Source organism: Arachis stenosperma, chromosome 4 (genome assembly GCF_014773155.1).
Source record: "Arachis stenosperma cultivar V10309 chromosome 4, arast.V10309.gnm1.PFL2, whole genome shotgun sequence".
In the NCBI taxonomy this organism is placed as follows: Eukaryota; Viridiplantae; Streptophyta; class Magnoliopsida; order Fabales; family Fabaceae; genus Arachis; species Arachis stenosperma.
In genome coordinates, this window is record NC_080380.1 from 66,375,030 (window position 1) to 66,396,490 (window position 21,461).

A 21,461-nucleotide genomic window follows, 5' to 3' on the forward strand; every position below is an offset into this window, starting at 1 on the left:
CGGAAGCATATATTGTTGGAATAAGGTAATAATGACTAGAATGAAGTGAGTGACTCAAAGTGTGACATGAGTGAAAATAAGTGTGTGAATTCTAAATTGGGCGCCGTTTAGAATACACGTATGAGCATAAAGAGCTATGTCATAATTATACAAAAGAAGTAAGCACTTCACCATTCTAGTATGCTTGAGATACTCTAAACTCATAGGTTAAGATAACCAAACAAGTGATAAAGAAGCATGAAAGCATTCAAGAATCAAGCAATTGTGAATTGGATAATGAATGGACATTGATTGATGTGAGAGAGAACTTAATGGACCAAATGATATATGAAACTTTCACATCAATCAATGACACACTTTGAATTTGGACTCACATTACCTAGTGGACATAAGATGGGAAACATGGTTGCTATGAAAAGTAGTAAAAGATACTAAAGGTGAAAAGTCAATCACATAGCAAGCATGGTCCATATAACTTGAGAATTTCAAAAGGATGTCCCTAGGTGAGCTTCCAATCCAATTTCACAAAAGAAACATTATGCAAAACTGGCTAGTTTCAAATATGTGTAGAGAACATAAGTAAACAATTAATGGTCAATCATGTCATTAAGGCATAAGCATAACATATGGATGCATATGATCAAGAAACACAATGCATTAAGATAACTGCACAACATCCATAAAAAAATTTGCCTAATCAAAGAAAAGGATTCAAATCAAATGGTGGCCAAATCATGCAATTCAAAAAGATTTAAGAAGCTTGAGGGCAATTCTCATTCACTTGGTATTCACAGTTGTTAAACAAGAAAAATTCAAAACCAACTAACCAAATATAAACTCAACAAAGAATCCAACAAGGAATATAAATAAAAATGATGTTAAACTAACATCCTATCAGTAATCAGTAGCAATAAACAGTAAACAAGAATAATAATCCAACACTTATAATGAAAAACAAAAAATTAAACAAAAATTAAACTAACTAAATTACTAACTAAATAACTAACTAAAAGAAATGGTTATGGACGGTGATTGGTAGTGTTGGATGATGGTTGAGGGGTGGAAAGAAAAAAAGAGAAGAGAGAAGAGAGAAAGAAATAGAAAGAAGAGGAGAAAAGAAGAGTAGTGAAACAGAGCATTCCACGCGTACGCGTACGCGTGGGTCACGGGTACACGTGATGGATTATTCAGAGGCGCGACGCGTAAGTGTGGGTGTCGCGTACGCGTGGGTGGATTTTGTGCTAAAGGCACAATTCTAGCCCAAAACTCGCACAACTCTCTGGAATTTGTATAGGAGGTGATAATTTTGGATCCACGCGTACGCGTGGGTGATGCATACGCGTGGATGGTCGAAAAACTTAGGATCACACGTATGCGTGGGCGACGCGTACGCGTGGCATGGTGCTGTGTTTTTCAAAATTTTTCCAAGTTCATGCCCCAAACCAAGCATTCCAAGCCTCCAAACAGCTATCAAAACACTATCAAGCCTTATTTAACATACTAAACTACCAAATAAACTCAACTAACTAAACTAAACATGAAGTTAAACCTATTTTACCAATATTTACAATAAGGAAAGATGAAAAGATGTTACCATGGTGGGGTGTCTCCCACCTAACACTTTTAGTTTATGTCCTTAAGTTGGACGTATGGGGAGCTCCTTGTCATGGTGGCTTGTGCTTTTATTCATCTTTGAACTTTCACCAATGCTTGGACTTCCAATAAGCTCTATTCTTCAAAAGTAACACCAGCAAGCCTTGATGAAGTTCCGCACAAGCTAAGGGCTCCCAAAATTGATCCTCATGTATTTTCGGATCCCAAATCTTGTTTCTACATCCATCTTCAGGTTGATTATCATTACTCCACTTGGGTGGTAAGTAAGATGAATTCTCAATGAAGCCTCCAAACAACTTCCTAGACCCATTCAATGTAGCATGACTCCAACCTTTACAATTCAACCTTGATGGTCCAGCCATAATGAGCTTTGGTTGTTGTTTCCAACTACTAACCCTCTCTCTTTTACTCTTAAAGCCACAAATATTCCTAAGGCGGCCATCCGTCTCAAGCAAACCATATTCCAGTGGAATGAGAATGCTAAGGGATATGAATTATACGCACTTAAATGTTGTGAAGGATGATTGTGACTTAGGGGGAGAGGTAACCAACAACTTTGGCAAGGCGATTTCTAGCTCCACTCCCTTGTGTTCTTCCTTCACAACTTCCACCTCTTTACAAGCATCTTCAATTTCAACCTCTTCCTCTTGGTAGCTTTCTTCCAATTCAGTCTCTTCTTCATTGCTTACCAAGGGCATGAGAGGTTGTGCCTCTTCTTCTTTAATCTCCATGTCAAGTCCAATGGGAGAAGATTCAATTGTAGAAAAGAATTCATCAATGATTAAATCCATCTCTTGATCAACCTCTTCAAAGTCTTCAACCACGATATGACGTGGAGGTTGTTTATCCCCTCAACATTAAATTCAAGCTTCTTGGAAGAGGACTTCATGATGCTATATTCCCATGGACTTTCAACATCTCCTAAATCTTCAACCACTTCTTCCTCTTCTTCAACAATCATAGCTTCCTCCAATTGCTCCAGTACAAAATCAAACTCCTCCTTGATGACTACAACCTTTTGGGCTTCCTCTTGTTTCTCTTAAAGTATAGATGCGTGAATTCGATCCATTAAGTCTCTAAGACGATTCCTTCTCTCTTGTTCTATGTCAATCACATAATTGGGATCATGTTGCTCTTGGATTGATGGATATGGATGTTCTTTCATGGAGGGTGGTGGTAGGATGGAGAGATCATTATGTGGTTGGAAAGGAAGTGCACTAGAGATTGAGGGTTGAGTATTGGAGGTAGGAGGTGTATCCATACGAGATATAAGATCTTGGATTGAATTTTGTAACTCTCTTTGTCCTTGAAGAATAACACTAAAGGTATCATCTATGGGAGCTCGGGGTGGATAGAAGGGGTCATTATTTTGGAGAAAGGGTTCATAATAGAAATGTGGTTCTTCTTGGTAAAGGCATGGAGATGGTGTGTATTGAGGTGGTTCCTGGGAGTAATTGTATTGGAATGTGGGTGGTTCTATAGGTTTTCTCTCATGATGGTCACAAGGATGAGGTAAGGGTGATTGGTTATATGATGGATGAAGGTCATAGGAAGGTATTTGGTAAAAAGGGGCTTGTGAGCATGGTCGAGGGCTATGTTGAGGATGAGGCTCATAGGCATAGGTGGTGGTTGTTGATAGTCACAAGGAGGTCCACCATAGCCATGGGATTGGTATGCATCATGGTATCATTCTTGTTCATAGTGCATTAGTGGAGGTTGTTGCCAAGAGGATTGATCACAAGCATATGACTCCTCTCACCTTTGATTGTTCCATCCTTGATGCATATTCTCATTGTAATCTCCACTTCCTACAACATAGTTGTAACCAAACTCATAGCCAAAGTGACAATTCATGGTGACGAGACAAAATAAAATCAAAAGCTACTAAGAAATAGTAAAAGCAAACTCCTAAAACTAGCAACAACTAACAAAGAAACATATTCACAATATTCACATATATACAATAACCAATAACAAGGCATACATTTGCGATTCCCCGGGAACGGCGCCAAAAATTTGATAAAAGAATTTTGTCTGTAAAGAATTTCTCAATGAAATCTCGTTGCAAGTATAGTTCTAAACCAACAAAAATCCCCAATCAAAATTTAATTTGTTTGTCACAAGTACAAACCCCAATAAAAATAACCAAAGTATTTAAACCTCGGGTCATCTCTCAAGGAATTACAGGGAAGTGTGCTCAATTATTGGGTATGGGAAAAGTATTTTGGGGTTTTTGGAATAAGAGACAAGAAAAGGAAATTGCGAGAAAGTAAAGGAAACCTAAATGATGAAAATGTCTTGGCAAGGGTTGATGGTTAAGGATCTTTATCCTTGTTACTAATCACAACATGATAATTGCAAGGATCAATCTCATTAAGTCATCCTCAAACAAGTGAAGGAAAGTCAAATGAGCTACATTAATCTTAATCCATAAGTCCTAGCCACCTCACTAATTAACTTAGTAGAAGCTAGAGTCAATGGATACCAATCATCAACCACTTGGATATTAGCAACTCAAGTTCACCTAAGTTACCATCCTAAGCCAAGAACACAAGAATCTACTCTAACGTCCTTCTAAACATTTTATCAAACACTTGAAAGGCACAAAAGGAAAGCAAGATAAAATGAAAACAAATATAAATCTAACAATATCAAATGCAAGGAAATAACAATAACAAAGCAATTAACGAACTAAAGGAAATCAAACATAAATTGCATTAAAGGAAAATGAAATGAACAATAGTGCATTAACAACAAAGTAAACAAATACAAGGAGTAAAATACTAAACTAGGAAAGTAAAGGTAGAGGAACAAAAATTTGCATCAAAAAGTAAATCAAAGCATGAATTAAACCTAGATCTATAGAAATCCTAATCTACATCTAACCTAATTCTAGAGAGAAGAGAGAGCTTCTCTCTCTAGAATCCTAACCTAAAGCATGGTGAAAACTCCACAAATTGCTCCTCCCATGACCCCTCTTGAATTCTGCATGTAATAGCCTCAGAAATGAGTTGGATCTTGGCCTGGGAAGCTCAAAAACTGCCCCCATCGTTTTTACTTTAATGAGGTCACATACGAGTTGCGACGCATACACATGGACCACACGTACGCGTCGTCTGGCATTTTAGTTCTCACGCGTACACATCATGTCACGTGTATGCGTCGCCTGGAGAACCTCACTTTCACGCGTGTGCATCTGTCACGCGTGCGCATCGATATATGTACTCCAAATCCTTGATTTTCCATGAATTCTCTACTTTGCATGCTTTTCTCTTCACTCCTTTGATCCATTCCTTGCCTCTTAAACCTGAAATCACTAACAAACACATCAAGGCACTAGTGGAATCAAAGGTGAATTAAAATTAGCAAATTAAAGGCCTAAAAAGCATGTTTTTACAGTTAAGAACAAATTAAGAGAAAGTCATGAAACCATGCTATTTCATTGAATAAATGTGAAAAAAGTTGATAAAATTCTCTAAATTAAGCACAAGATAGACCCTAAAAATGGTGTTTATCAAGGTTCTAGAGATGCCTAGTGGTGCTGAATACATTGTTGACCTCAGAAGCAGAGTTTGCGGTTGTGGTAATTTCCAGGTGACCTGACTCCCATGTCGCCATGTTTTTGTGTCTTGTGCTAACCGGCATCTCGATTGGCGAACTTTTGTTCATGATATCTACATAATGAATGAAATTCGTAGAGTTTACTAGCACGAGTTTGTACCGATAGGGGGATTCAAGCACATGACCAGCTGACACTAGACCACGGTTGATCCTTAATGCTGCACTCCAGCAAGGTGGTAAAGGTAGACCAAAATCAACCCAATATTTGAATGAAATGGATGCTCGCCAAATGCGGTGCCCGCGGCAATGCAATCTCTATAGGGGCAAGGGCTATAGCTGCAGTTGATTCCCTCATCGTCCCGGGTTGAGTTCGGGTGGTGCAATTCCTACTCCATAGTTTGTTATGTAGTGGTTGCATTAAAATCAAATTGTACAAGTGGTGCATGGTGTAAGGCCCCGAATTTTTAAAAATTAAATAATTAGTTATTTATGAGTCATTATATTTGTTGAGATTTTGTTTTTAAAAAAATTATTTTACCCAAAATAATTAAATAGAATTTTATGATTATTGAAGTTTAATTTAATTATGATCAGCCAAACCATTAAGGAAAAGAAAGAAAGAGAGTGACCGTGAGTGAGGGAATGTGGGGCCATAGAACTTTCGACTTTTGGCGCTCGATTTCTTGAGATTCATAACTCCAATAAAAAATCTAATCCGATTAAAGTGTTTGTAGCTTCCTCCTCTTCATGTTGACATTACTTTTGTTTGGGAGAAATCGATGGTAGAGTTGTTTCCTTTCCATGCAAAGTTTGGCCGAGGGAGCCTTGAAGGTGGAGTAGCCGATCTTGACATTTTCTTCTTCAACAGCTCGATCAAAAAGTTTCTCCGAAGTTTTCGTTGTTTTGATTTCGTATGGAGGCAATACAAGAAAATGGAACATTTGTAACAAAAAATTTGTATCAAATTTAAAATTGTTACCAAAAATAAGTATTTTGTAATAATAATTAGTGATTGTTACAAAAGAATAATGTTTTGTAACAAAGGAAACAAGTTGTTACAAAATATGATAATATTTTGTAACAATCCATTTTATTTTGTTACAAATTATGTTAGTTTTTGTAACGAGATGGTATTTTGTTACAAAATATTACAATATTTTGTAACAAAAAAAAAATAAGTTGTAAAAATTCAAAATATTTTATAACAAATTTTTTTTGTTTCAAAAACTCCAATTGTTTTGTAACAAAACAACTTTTTATTTCAAAATTCCCAATTGTTTTGTGACAAAAAATTAATTTGTCACAAAATTTAATATTGTTTGTAACAAGTTAATTATTTGTCACAAAATATAAGTATATTTTATAACAATTTCTTTTTTTAAAATGTTAAATACTTTAAGAGTAAAAAAATTTTTGTATATATATTTTTTAAAATAATTTTATTTTGTTTCAAAAAATTAAAATTTTTTATACAATGTATGTATTCATTAATAGATTGATAGATAAAATCTTATACGTTTTGAAAGTAATTTTTATGTTATTATTTTTGAATTCTAAATTGTTATATCTATTATGAATATTTTGTAAAATTGTTATATTACTTGTATATATTTTTTCCTAATTTATCAAATCAAAACCTAATTTAACTTAAAATCACAAATTTCCTAATTTATACCCTAAATTAGTCTCTTTCACACACACACACTCAGAAAAGGGAAGCTCGAAAGGGGGGGGGAATAGAAGGAAAAGGGGGAAGAAACAGAGAAGAGGGAAGAGGGACAGAGGAAGGAGACGTAACGAGGAGAGGAGGAGAGGGCCGTTTCGGTCACCACTGAAGCCTCCAGTGCTGCCGTTGCCGCTGTAGACCTCGTCCCAGCCGCGAAGAAGAGGAGGAAGGGCGCTGTTTGCGCTTTCGCCGCTGCCCTGCGTTGTCACTGTCGAGAAGCAGGACGAGATAGAGAGAGACGCGAAGGAGGATGCCAAAGGCCACCACCGCTGCTATTGCCGTCACTGGGATCGTCGGAAGCTGCCATGACCACCACTGAGCTCCACGCTAGAATCACCGATGGAGGTGCCTTTGCTGCCCCTATTTTGGTTTAGGTCCTCCGCTCCTTTAACTTGTTCTACTTCCAGTTTTACTCTACTGTTATCCTACTTTTGCTATGTTGTTTCCGTTCCATTGTTTGTTAGTTACCGAAACTGTGATTGTTGCTACTGCTAAAGAGGGCTACTGGGGGTTACTAACTGGGTTCCATACAACTCGCCACGTCTCCATTTATTTTTGCCTATTGCTCAGCCATCACTAGAGCCCTCTGTCGCCACTTGGAACCAATACTAGAGCTATTGCTAATAGTTTTGGTCTGATATTTTCTTCGATTTTAGTTCATTTACATGTTTTCTTGTCTTTGCCACGCTTATTCTGATTAGATCTTTGTATATGTCCTTGTCTTCGGTTTCTCGACACTGTTACAGCCACTGCAATTTTATAATGACGTAGTTGCTGTACGAGGCGTCGGAGCTGTTATTGCTTCTGTGGAAATCAATGCTATCGCTGCTGCCTCGTCGTAACCTCGCCTTCGGTTTTTTTTAATTGCGATATCGAGGTAGGGGGTTTAACTTAAATGATTTTAATTTAAGAATGCCCATAAAAATCTGTATCTGTGTTCTATTATTGTGTTCTATTATTTTGGTTAAAAATATGTATCTGTGTTCTATTATTTGGAGTGTTGATAGTTGATATTTGATATTTAAGCTATAGTTTATTTGCAAAACTTAGTTTATTCTTATTTCAAGTGCATCAAATTCTTGACTGTTCTAATGGCCTCACACAGTATTTAAGAGGGAGGAATTATAGACAAACAGTTGCCGAGACTATACACCTTATTCACTGAAGTTCATCAATTTCATGATTATTCATGGTGGCATCCTTAAAGGCAAATGGATTTACTGGATGTATGCCTAATGCAATGGAAGGTGTATAAATAAGATGATCTAAACTCTCCATTGAGTTAGAATTCATATCTGTGTTTTTCCCATTGTAACCTGTCTCCATATCATCTTTTCATTGTATATGTATGCTCATTTTTGCATCGGCATAGCAGGCATCATCTTTATTGGCATAATACTTGAATTTTTGGGTTAGGGGTTGGGGACTTGCCCTTTCTCTGCATGTTTTTGTTCTCTTGTGTAGTGAGCGAAGAATATATCTCACCAAATTGACCCATTTGTCTTATTGTATATAAATGTCTAATCAAGAACTTATCAATGCTGGGATGAAGCAAATGGATGAAACTGATCATGCTATTGAAAGATCTAAACAGGTGTGACTTACATCAGATTCAAAATTAGACTTTGTTGTTTGTTTATGTTCATTCTTAAATTTATACAAAATGTAGGTTGTTCATCAAACAATCGAAGTAAGCACCCAAACTGCTACTACCTTGAAGGGCCAAGTATGTGTTCTATGTCAAATTCACTTTAGGAAAGGGGAAATCATATCCTAACAAACATTTGATGTGTCTTGTCATCAAATTGTGCAGACTGAACAAATGGGTCGGATTGTTAATGAGCTTGATTCAATTCAATTTTCAATTAAGAAGGCCTTGAAGCTTGTGAAGGAGATTGGCAGACAGGTTGATTTTATTTTTGTTTGTTTGTATGCAATATAAACTTTTTAAACATTGGCCATGACTTATACTCTATGTTACCTCCTGTTATCAGGTAGCTACTGATAAGTGCATCATGTTGCTTCTGGTGCTAATTGTCTGTGGTGTCATTGCCGTTATTGTTTTGAAGGTACTATCTTCATTCGATCTATTAATTTCATCAATTTGTCACTGATACTTCATCAATTTGGACTTTACTATGAGTTTGTGTGTTTTTCTATGATTTCAGGTATTTTCTAGCTGAAATTGAGGGACCTGAGCAAAAATCTGATAGGAGGCTAACAAAGGACTGCTGATGCTGTTGGATTCTGACCTCCCTGGACTCGAAATATATTTTTTGGAGCTATAAAGCTCCAAATGGCGCGCTCTAAACTGCGTTAGAAAGTAGACATCCAGGTCTTTCTAGCAATATATAATAGTCCACACTTTATTCGAGTTTAGACGACACAAACTGGCGTTCAACGCCAGTTCCATGCTGCAATCTGGAGTAAAACGCCAGAAATACGTCACAAACCAGAGTTAAACGCCAAAAACGTGTTACAACTTGGCGTTTAACTCCAAGAGAAGCCTCTGCACATGTAAAGCTCAAGTTCAGCCCAAGCACACACCAAGTGGGCCCCGAAAGTGGATTTCTACATCAATTACTTATCTCTGTAACCCTATTAGCTAGTTTAGTATAAATAGAACTTTTTACTATTGTATTCAGGGTCTTTTTCCCTATTTTTTCCAATTCATATGTCATTTGGGGAGGCTGGCCATTCAGCCATGCCTAGACCTTGTTCATATGTATTTTCAACGGTGGAGTTTCCACACACCATAGATTAAGGTGTGGAGCTGTGCTGTTCCTCGAGTATTAATGCAATTACTATTGTTCTTCTATTCAATTCATGCTTATTCTTATTCTAAGATATTCATTCACACTTCAACCTGATGAATATGATGATCCGTGATACTCATCACCATCCACAACCTATGAACGCGTTCCTGACAACCACCTCCATTCTACATTCGATTGAATGAGTATCTCTTGGATTCCTTAATCAGAATCTTCGTGGTATAAGCTAGAATCCATTGGTGGCCATTCTTGAGAATCCAGAAAGTCTAAACCTTGTCTGTGGTATTCCAAGTAGGATTCAGGGATTGAATGACTGTGACGAGCTTCAAACTCGCGAGTGTTCGGCGTAGTGACAGATGCAAAAGAATCACTGTATTCTTTTCTGAAATGATCGAGAACCGATAGATGATTAGCCGTGCTGTGACAGAGCATTTGGACCATTTTCACTGAGAGGATGGGAGGTAGCCATTGACAAGAGTGAAACCCAAAATACAGCTTGCCATGGAAAGGAGTAAGAATGATTGGAGGAAGGCAGTAGGAAAGAAGAGATTCAGAAGGGACAAAGCATCTCCATACACTTATCTGAAATTCCCACCAATGAATTACATAAGTATCTCTATCTTTATTTTATGCTTTATTTATCTTTATATTTTGGAAAACCATTATAACCATTTGAATCTGCCTAACTGAGATTTACAAGATGACCATAGCTTGCTTCATACCAACAATCTCCGTGGGATCGGCCCTTACTCACGTAAGGTATTACTTGGACGACCCAGTGCACTTGCTGGTTAGTTGTGCGAAGTTGCGACAAAGTGTGATTCACGTTTGAGAGCTCCAAGTCTTTGGCACCATTGTTGATGATCACAATTTCGTGCACCAAATTTTTGGCACTGTTGCCGGGGATTGTTTGAGTTTGGAGAACTGACGGTTCATCTTATTGCTCAGATTAGGTAATTTTCTTTTCAAAAAAATTTTCAAAAATATTTCAAAATTTTTTTTTATTTGTTTGCGTTTTTCCAAAATTAATTTTCGAAAAATTCAAATTTTTTTTTTATAAAATCATAAAAATAAAAAATATTTTGTGTTTCTTGTTTGAGTCTAGTGTCAATTTTTAAGTTTGGTGTCAATTGCATGTTTTAAAAACTTTTGCATTTTTAAAAAATTCATGCATGTGTTCTTCATGATCTTCAAGTTGTTCTTGGTAAGTCTTCTTGTTCGATCTTCATATTTTCTTGTTTTGTGTCTTTTGTTGTTTTTCATATGCATTTTTGCAATCATAGTATCTAAGCATTAAAAATTTCTAAGTTTGGTGTCTTGCATGTTTTTTTTTCTTGAAAATTTTCAAAAATAAGTCTTGATGTTCATCTTGATCTTCAAAGTGTTCTTAGTGTTCATCTTGATAGTCATAATGTTCTTGCATGCATCATGTGTTTTGATTCATAATTTTCATGTTGTGAGTCATTTTTGTGTTTTTCTCTCTCATCATTAAAAATTCAAAAATCAAAAAAATCTTTTCTTTTTTTTCTCTCATAAATTTCGAAATCTTTGTTGTGATGAGCGAATATTTTATACGCTTTTGGGGATAATTTCATGTAGTTTTTAGTATGTTTTAGTTAGTTTTTAGTATATTTTTATTAGTTTTTAGGCAAAATTCATATTTCTGGACTTTACTATAAATTTGTGTGTTTTTCTGTGATTTCAGGTATTTTCTGGCTAAAATTGAGGGAGCTGAGCAAAAATCTGATTCAGGCTGAGAAAGAACTGCTGATGCTGTTGGATTCTGACCTCCCTGCACTCGGAATGAATTTTTTGGAGCTACATGAGTCCAAGTAGCGCCTCTCAATTAGGTTGGAAAGTAGACATCCAGGGCTTTCTAGCAATATATAAGAGTCCATACTTTGCTCGAAGATAAACGATGTAAACTGTCGTTTAACGCCAGTTCCATGTTCCATTCTGGCGTTAAACGCCAGAAACAAGTTACCAGTTGGAGTTAAACGCACAAAACAGGTCACAACCTGACGTTTAACTCCAGAAACAGCCCAGGCACGTAAGAAGCTCAAGTCCATCCCCAGCACACACCAAGTGGGTCCCAGAAGTGGATTTCTGTACTATCTATCTTAGCTTACTCATTTTCTGTAAACCTAGGTTACTAGTTTAGTATTTAAACAACTTTTAGAGACTTATTTTGTACCTCATGACATTTTAGATCTGAACTTTGTACTTTTTGACGGCATGAGTCTCTAAACTCCATTGTTGGGGGTGAGGTCCTCTGCAGCGTCTCGATGAATTAATGCAATTATTTTTGTTTTCTATTCAAACACGCTTGTTTCTATCTAAGATGTTCATTAGCACTTCAATATGATGAATGTGATGATTCGTGACACTCATCACTATTCTCAATCTATGAACGCGTGCCTGACAACCACCTCCATTCTACCTTCGATTGAATAAGTATCTCTTGAATTCCTTAATCAGAATCTTCGTAGTATAAGCTAGAATACATTGGCAGCATTCTTGAGAATCCGGAAAGTCTAAACCTTGTCTGTGGTATTCCGAGTAGGATTCAGGTATTTTATAAAAATTCAGATTTCAATTTCAAAATTTTTCAAATCTTATCCTTTTAAGATTTTTAAAAATCATATCTTTTTTAAAAATATCCTAACCACTTTCTCTCTCCTCACTTTTTCGAAAATCTTCATAAAATATTTTTAAATTTATTTTTATTTTTATTTTAGTTTTTATTTTATTTTATTTTAGTATTTCAAAATTATTTTTTTTATAATAAAATAAATCCACATCATCTCCCTTTCTCCATCATGGAGCTAAGTGGAAATGAACAGTCCAGAAGGACTCTGGGGTCATATGCTAACCCCACTACTGCTTCATATGGGAGTAGTATCTGTATACCCTCCATCAGAGTCAGTAGTTTTGAGTTGAATCCTCAGCTCATTATCATGGTGCAGCAAAGTTGCCAATATTCCGGTCTTTCACAAGAAGAACCTACAGAGTTTCTGGCACAGTTTTTACAAATTGCTGACACAGTACATGATAAGGAAGTAGATCAGAATGTCTACAGATTATTACTATTTTTATTTGCTATAAAAGACCAAGCTAAGAGGTGGTTAAATAACCAACCTAAGGCTAGCATAATGACATGGAAACAACTGTCAAAAAAATTCCTGAATATATTTTCCTCCAAAATGGATGACAAAGCTAAGGCCGAACATTCAAGGCTTTAAACAAGGAGATAATGAATCTCTTTATGATGGCTGTGAGAGATGCTAAGAAAATGCCCCTCTAAAATGTTCTCAGAGTGGGTGCAGTTAGACATTTTTTATTATGGGCTTACAGAGAAAGTTCAGATGTCTTTGGACCACTCAGCTGGTGGATCTATACACATGAGAAAGACAATTGAAGAAGCTCAAGAGCTCATTGATACAGTTGTCAGAAATCAGCATCTGTACCTAAGTAGTGAACATTCCATGAAAGAAGAGGCTAAAACAGTAACTGCTAAACTCAGTCCTGCAGAACAAGTTACTGAATTCAATCAGCAATTAGATTTTCTAACAAAACAGCTAGCCAAATTCAAGGAGATATTACAAGACACAAGAATGGCTAATATGAACATGGAAGTACAGTTGAAGCAAACAGAACAGCAGTTATCAAAACAAATAACATAAGAGTGCCAAGCAATTCAATTAAGAAGTGGGAAGACATTAAATACCTCACTTCAAGGCAGCTGGAAGCCAAGAAATGAACAAACTGCTACCCAAAATCCCTCTGAGGATAGTAAGAGCCCATAGAGGAATAATTATGGCGCTCAAACGCCAGAAAAGGATGGAGAGCTGGCGTTAAACGCCCAACCCATGCTCAGTTCTGGCGTTCAAATGCCAGAAACAAGTAAGGAGTTGGCGTTGAATGCCCAATGGAAGCTCAGTTCTGGTGTTCAAATGCCAGAAACAGGTAAGGAGTTGGCGTCCAACGCCAATCCAGCTTCCAACCCTGGCATTCAAATTCCAGTGGGGGATCAGACACATACAAGTGCTGATAGCAACCCCTCTAAAAAGGCTTCTCCAACGACATCTGTAGGAAATAAACCTGCAGTAACTAAGGTTGAGGAATACAAAGCCAAAATGCCTTATCCTCAGAAACTCCGCCAAGCGGAACAGGATAAGCAATATGCCCGCTTTGTAGATGATGCCAGGGCATCTTGGCTAGTTTTACTAGCCATTTTTTGTATGATTTAGGTTGGCTTCATGCATTTTCTTAGGAAATAAGCAAGTATTTGGTTGAAAATGCAATCATACCATGATTTAAGCAAGCATTGTGAATTTTGAATGATTTCATGAGAATTATGCATGAATTGAATGATAAATTGAATGATGCATGATCCCATGATTAAGAGCAATACTTTGATGGACTTTGATTGATTTCAGGTAACAAGAAGCAGAGAAGAGCCACGTTAGTGCTACGTTAGTGCTACTAACGTGAGCACTAATGTGGAAGGAAGGAAAGTTGGAACGTTAGTGGGAACGTTAATGGCATCAACTTTGAAGAAGGAGCAGCGTTATTGGCAAAAGTGAGTGCCAATAACGCTAGTGAAGGGCAAGAAGACCCACGTTAGATTCCACGTTAGTTACATTAACGTGGAAACTAACGTGGAAGGAAAGGAAAATGCAAACGTTAGTGGAAAAAGTGAGTGCCACTAACGTTTGCGAAGCAAGAAAACCCACGTTAGCTTCCACGTTAGTTACATTAACGTGGGAACTAACGTGGAAGGAAGGGGAGATGCCAACGTTAGTGGAAAAGGTGATCCATACTAACGTTTGCGATGCAAAGGAAGACCCACGTTAATGGCCACGTTAGTTACACTAACGTGGACACTAACGTGGGCAAAAATCTCACCTGGCAGCCTGACCATGCCTTCTTCAAACAAGAATAACTTGAGCCACAAAGCTCCAAATCAGGTGATTTCAGTGGCATTGAAAAGTAGGATTCCAGAGCTTTCCAGGAATATATAGCACTACATGGTGGACTGGTCGGCGAAATTGTGAACTATACTTTTTCACAACTCTCATAATCCCTGGTAATGGCTCCAAAAACTTGGTGCGCTTAATACCATGGCATTACACAACTTCGCACAACTAACCAGCAAGTGCACTGGGTCGTCCAAGTAATAAAACCTTACGTGAGTAAGGGTCGATCCCACGGAGATTGTTAGTAATGAAGCAAGCTATGGTCATCTTGTAAATCTTAGTCAGGCAAACTCAGATATATATGGTGATGAACGAAAATAACATAGAAGATAAAGATAGTGATACTTATGTATATCATTGGTGTATGAGCTTCAGACAAGTGTATGAAGATGCCTTCCCTTCCGTCTCTCTGCTTTCCTACAGCCTTCATCCAATCCTTTCTTACTCCCTTCCATGGCAAGCTCGTATAGGGTCTCACTGTTGTCAGCAGCTACCTCCCATCCTCTCAGTGAAAGCGATTGCATATGTCCTGTCACGGCATAGCGGAATTCATCTGTCGGTTCTCAATCAGGCGCGGAATAGAATCCAGTGATTCTTTTGCGTTATCACTAACGCCCCCGCCCTCAGGGTTTGAAGCACGTCACAGTCATTCAGTCATTGAATCCTACTCAGAACACCACAGACAAGGTTAGACCTTCCGGATTCTCTTGAATGCTGCCATCAGGTCCTGCCTATACCACGAAGACTCCGAAGAATCCAAGAGATATTCACTAAGCCTCGAATGCTTGTAGAACAAGAATGGTTGTCAATCACCTTGTTCATAGGTGAGAGTGGTGATGGGCGTCAATCATCACCATCATCATGTTGAAGAACAAGTGATATCTTGGTAAAAGAACAAGTGGAATTGAATGGAAGAACAATAGTAATTGCATTAATACTCGAGGTACAGCAGAGCTCCACACCCTTAATCTATGGTGTGTAGAAACTCCACCGTTGAAAATACATAAGAACAGGGTCTAGGCATGGCCGAATGGCCAGCCTCCCAGAGGTCTAAGATAGCATAAAACAAAGATAGCTACCAAAGTCTCGATACAAATACAATAGTAAAAGGTCCTACTTATAGATAACTAGTAGCCTAGGTGTACAAAGATGAGTAAATGACATAAAAATCCACTTCCGGGCCCACTTGGTGTGTGCTTGGGCTGAGCAATCAAGGAAATTCGTGTAGAGAACTTTTCTGGAGTTAAACGCCAGCTCCCATGCCAGTTTGGGCGTTTAACTCCAACTTTTATTCCTGTTCCGGCGTTTAACGCTGGAATTCCTGAGGCCGGATTGCTTTGCGGGTTTGGGCCATCAAATCTTGGACAAAGTATGGACTATTATATATTCTGGAAAGCCCTGGATGTCTACTTTCCAACGCCGTTGAGAGCGCGCCAATTGGGCTTCTGTAGCTCCAGAAAATCCACTTCGAGTGCAGGGAGGTCAGAATCCAACAGCATCTGCAGTCCTTTTTGGTCTCTGAATCAGATTTTTGCTCAGGTCCCTCAATTTCAGCCAGAAAATACCTGAAATCACAGAAAAACACACAAACTCATAGTAAAGTCCAGAAAAGTGAATTTTAAATAAAAACTAATAAAAATGTACTAAAATCTAACTAAAAGATATCAAAAACATACTAAAAACAATGCCAAAAAGTATACAAATTATCCGCTCATCACAACACCAAACTTAAACTGTTGCTTGTCCTCAAGCAACTGAAAATCAAATAAGATCAAAAGAAGAGAATATGCAATGAATTCCAAAAACATCTGTGAAGATCAGTATTAATTAGATGAGCGGGGCTTTTAACCTTCTGTCTCTGAACAGTTTTGGCATCTCAATCTATCCCTTGAAATTCAGAATGGTTGGCTTCTTTAGGAACTCAGAGTCCAGATAGTGTTAATGATTCTCCTAGTAAAGTATGATGATTCTTGAACATAGCTATTTATTGAGTCTTGGCTGTGGCCCAAAGCACTCTGTCTTCCAGTATTACCACCGGATACATACATGCCACAGACACATAATTGGGTGAACCTTTTCAGATTGTGACTCAGCTTTGCTAAAGTCCCCAATTAGAGGTGTCCAAGGTTCTTAAGCACACTCTTATTTGCCTTGGATCACAACTTTATTTCTTTTCTTTTTCTTTCTTTTCTTTCTTTTTTTTTTTTTTTTTTTTTTTCGGTTTTTTTCTCTTTTTTTTTTTTTTTTTTTTTTTTTTTTTTTTTGAATAGCTTTTTCTTGCTTCAAGAATCATTTTATTGATTTTTCAGATCCTCAGTAACATGTCTCCTTTTTCATCATTCTTTCAAGAGCCAACATTCATGAACCACAAATTCAAGATACATATGCACTGTTTACACATACATTCAGAGAACAAAAATATTGCCACCACATCAAAATAATTAAACTATTATAAAATTCAAAATTCATGCAATTCTTCCTTTTTCAATTAAGCACATTTTTATTCAAGAAAGGGGATGGATTCATAGGACATTCATAACTTTAAGGCATAGACACTAAGACACTAATGATCATAAGACACAAGCATGGATAACATAAAGCACTAAAAATTTCGAAAAACAAGGGAATAAAGAACAAGGAAATCAAGGAATGGGTCCACCTTAGTGATGGCGGCTCTTCCTTGCTTTTGAAGGTCCTATGGAGTGCTTGAGCTCCTCAATGTCTCTTCCTTGTCTTTGTTGCTCCTCCCTCATGATTCTTTGATCTTCTCTAATTTCATGGAGGAGAATGGAGTGTTCTTGATGCTCCACCCTTAGTTGTCCCATGTTGGAACTTAATTCTCCTAGGGAGGTGTTTAGTTGCTCCCAATAGTTTTGTGGAGGAAAGTTCATCCCTTGAGGAATCTCAGGGATTTCTTGATGAGAGGGGTCTCTTGTGTATTCCATCCTTTTCTTGGTGATGGGCTTGTCCTCATCAATGGGGATATCTCCTTCTATGTCAACTCCAACTGAATAACAGAGGTGACAAATGAGGTGAGGAAAGGCTAATCTTGCCAAAGTGGAGGTCTTGTCCGCCACCTTATAGAGTTCTTGGGCTATAACCTCATGAACTTCTATTTCTTCTCCAATCATGATGCTATGGATCATGATGGCCCGGTCTATGGTAACTTCGGACCGGTTGCTAGTGGGAATGATTGAGCGTTGTATGAACTCTAACCATCCTCTAGCCACGGGTTTGAGGTCATGCCTTCTCAATTGGACCGGCTTTCCTCTTGAATCTTGCTTCCATTGTGCGCCCTCTTCACATATGACTGTGAGGACTTGGTCCAACCTTTGATCAAAGTTGACCCTTCTAGTGAAAGGATGCTCATCTCCTTGCATCATAGGCAAGTTGAACGCCACCCTCACACTCTCCGGACTAAAATCCAAGTATTTCCCCCGAACCATAGTAAGATAATTCTTTGGATTCGGGTTCACACTTTGGTCATGGTTCTTTGTGATCCATGCATTGGCATAGAACTCTTGAACCATCAAGATTCCAACTTGTTGAATGGGGTTGGTGAGAACTTCCCAACCTCTTCTTTGGATCTCATGGCGGATCTCCGGATATTCACCCTTTTTGAGTAAAAAGGGGACTTCGGGGATCACCTTCTTCAAGGCCACAACTTCATAGAAGTGGTCTTGATGCACCCTTGAGAGGAATCTATCCATCTCCCATGACTCGGAGGTGGAAGCTTTTGCTTTCCCTTTCCTCTTTTTAGAGGTTTCTCCGGCCTTTGGTGCCATAATGGTTATGGAAAAACGAAAAAGCAACGCTTTTACCACACCAAACTTAAAATGTTTGCTCGTCCTCGAGCAAAAGAAGAAAGAAAGGAGTAGAAGAAGAAGAAATGAGGAAGAGGGGGAGGGTAGTGTGTTCGGCCAAAGGGGGAAGAAGTGGTCTTTAGGTTGTGTGAAAATGAAGGGTTGAAGAAGGGTATTTATAGGAGAGAGGGGGGTAAAGGTTCGGCCATTTGAGGGTGGGTTTGGGAGGGAAAGTGGTTTGAATTTGAAGGGTGAGGTTGGTGGGGTTTTATGAAGGATGGATGTGAGTGGTGAAGAGAAAGATGGGATTTGATAGGTGAAGGGTTTTTGGGGAAGAGGTGTTGAGGTGATTGGTGAATGGGGAAGAAGAGAGAGAGTGATGGTAGGGTCCTGTGGGGTCCACAGATCCTGTAGTGTCAAGGAAAAGTCATCCCTGCACCAAAAGTTGCTCAAAATCACGTTTTGAGCCATTTCTGGCGTTAAACGCCGGGCTGGTGCCCATTCCTGGCGTTTAACGCCAGGTTGTTGCCCTTTACTGGCGTTTAACGCCAGTCTGGTGCCCTTTTCTGGCGTTAAACGCCCAGAAAGGTGCCAGACTGGGCGTTAAACGCCCAACTGCTAGGCTGACTGGCGTTTGAACGCCAGCAGCATCTTCCTCCAGGGTGTGCTGTTTTTCTTCCTGTTTTTCATTTTGTTTTTGCTTTTTTCATTGTTTTTGTGACTTCTTATGATCATCAACCTACAAAAAAAAGATAAAATAACAAAAGAAAATAATTAATTATAAAACATTGGGTTGCCTCCCAACAAGCGCTTCTTTAGTGTCATTAGCTTGACAGAGGACTCCCATGGAGCCTCAGAAACACTCAGAACCGTGTTGAAACCTCCCAACACCAAACTTAGAGTTTGAATGTGGGGTTTCAACACCAAACTTAGAGTTTGGTTGTGGCCTCCCAACACCAAACTTAGAGTTTGACTGTGGGGGCTCTGTTTGGCTCTGTTTTGAGAGAAGCTCTTCATGCTTCCTCTCCATGATGATAGAGGGATATCCTTGGGCCTTAAACACCATGGATTCTTCATTCACTTGAATGATCAACTCTCCTCTATCAACATCAATCACAGCCTTTGCTGTGGCTAGGAATGGTCTGCCAAGGATGATGGATTCATCCATGCACTTCCCAGTCTCTAGGACTATGAAATCAGTAGGAATGTAATGGTCTTCAATCTTCACCAAAACATTCTCTATAAGTCCATGAGCTTGTTTTCTTGAATTGTCTGCCATCTCTAATGAGATTCTTGCAGCTTGCACCTCAAGGATCCCTAATTTCTCCATTACAGAGAGGGGCATGAGGTTTACACTTGACCCTAAGTCACACAAGGCCTTCTTGAAGGTCATGGTGCCTATGGTACAAGGTATAGAAAACTTCCCAGGATCCTGCCTCTTTTGAGGTAGTTTCTGCCTAGACAAGTCATCCAGTTCTTTGGTGAGCAAGGGAGGTTCATCCTCCCAAGTCTCATTTCCAAATAACTTGTCATTTAGTTTCATGATTGCTCCAAGGTATTTAGCAACTTGCTCTTCAGTAACATACTCATCCTCTTCAGAGGAAGAATACTCATCAGAGCTCATGAATGGCAGAAGTAAGTCCAATGGAATCTCTATGGTCTCATTTTGAGCCTCAGATTCCCATGGTTCCTCATTGGGGAACTCACTGGAGGCCAGTGCACGCCCATTGAGGTCTTCCTCAGTGGCGTTCACTGCCTCTCCTTCCTCCCAGAATTCGGCCATGTCTATGGCTTTGCACTCTCCTTTTGGATTTTCTTCTGTATTACTTGGGAGAGTGCTAGGAGGGAGTTCAGTAACTTTCTTGCTCAGCTGACCCACTTGTCCTTCCAAATTTCTGATGGAGGACCTTGTTTCATTCATGAAACTTTGAGTGGTCTTTATTAGATCAGAGACCATTGTTGCTAAGTCAGAAGTATTCTGCTTAGAACTCTCTGTCTGTTGCTGAGAAGATGATGGAAAAGGCTTGCCATTGCTAAACCTGTTTCTTCCACCATTATTGTTATTGAAACCTTGTTGAGGTCTCTCTTGATTCTTCCATGAGAGATTTGGGTGATTTCTCCATGAAGAATTATAGGTGTTTCCATAGGGTTCTCCTAGGTAATTCACCTCTTCCATGGAAGGGTTCTCAGGATCATAAGCTTCTTCCTTAGATGAAGCATCCTTAGTACTGTTTGGTGCATTTTGCATTCCAGACAGACTTTGAGAAATCAAATTGACTTGTTGAGTCAATATCTTATTCTGAGCCAGTATGGCATTCAGAGCATCAATCTCAAGAACTCCTTTCTTCTGATTAGTCCCATTGTTCACAGGATTCCTTTCAGAAGTGTACATGAATTGGTTATTTGCAACCATTTCAATCAGCTCTTGAGCTTCTGCAGGCGTCTTCTTCAGATGAAGAGATCCTCCTGCAGAGCTATCCAAGGACATCTTAGATAGTTCAGAGAGACCATCATAGAAAATACCTATGATGCTCCATTCAGAAAGCATGTCAGAAGGACATTTTCTGATTAATTGTTTGTATCTTTCCCAAGCTTCATAGAGGGATTCTCCATCCTTTTGTCTAAAGGTTTGGACTTCCACTCTAAGCTTACTCCATCTTTGTGGTGGAAAGAATTTTGCCAAGAAGGCATTGACTAGCTTTTCCCATGAGTCCAGGCTTTCTTTAGGTTGAGAGTCCAACCATATTCTAGCTCTGTCTCTTACAGCAAAAGGGAATAGCATCAGTCTATAGACTTCAGGGTTAACCCCATTAGTCTTGACTGTGTCACAGATTTGCAAGAATTCAGCTAAAAACTGATGAGGATCTTCCATTGGAAGTCCATGGAACTTGCAATTCTGTTGCATTAGAGAAACTAATTGAGGCTTAAGCTCAAAGTTGTTTGCTCCAATGGCAGGGATAGAGATGCTTCTCCCATAAAAATCAGGAGTAGGTGCAGTAAAGTC

General features: G+C 38.6%; 1 protein-coding gene and 1 non-coding gene across 2 annotated transcripts; both read left to right on the forward strand.

The window, feature by feature from the left end:
* The first annotated feature begins 8,417 nt into the window (after positions 1-8,417).
* Positions 8,418-9,015, forward strand: LOC130975047 (novel plant SNARE 12-like). The gene is made up of 4 exons (XM_057899881.1): positions 8,418-8,495; positions 8,571-8,627; positions 8,715-8,807; positions 8,896-9,015. Exons 1-4 carry the CDS (start codon positions 8,418-8,420, stop codon positions 9,013-9,015), a joined length of 348 nt encoding a protein of 115 aa, XP_057755864.1.
* Positions 9,016-20,999: 11,984 nt separating this feature from the next.
* On the forward strand, positions 21,000-21,107 carry LOC130978599 (small nucleolar RNA R71). Its single transcript, XR_009086221.1, has one exon. It is a non-coding gene; the product is annotated as a small nucleolar RNA R71 (small nucleolar RNA).
* Positions 21,108-21,461: the final 354 nt, after the last annotated feature.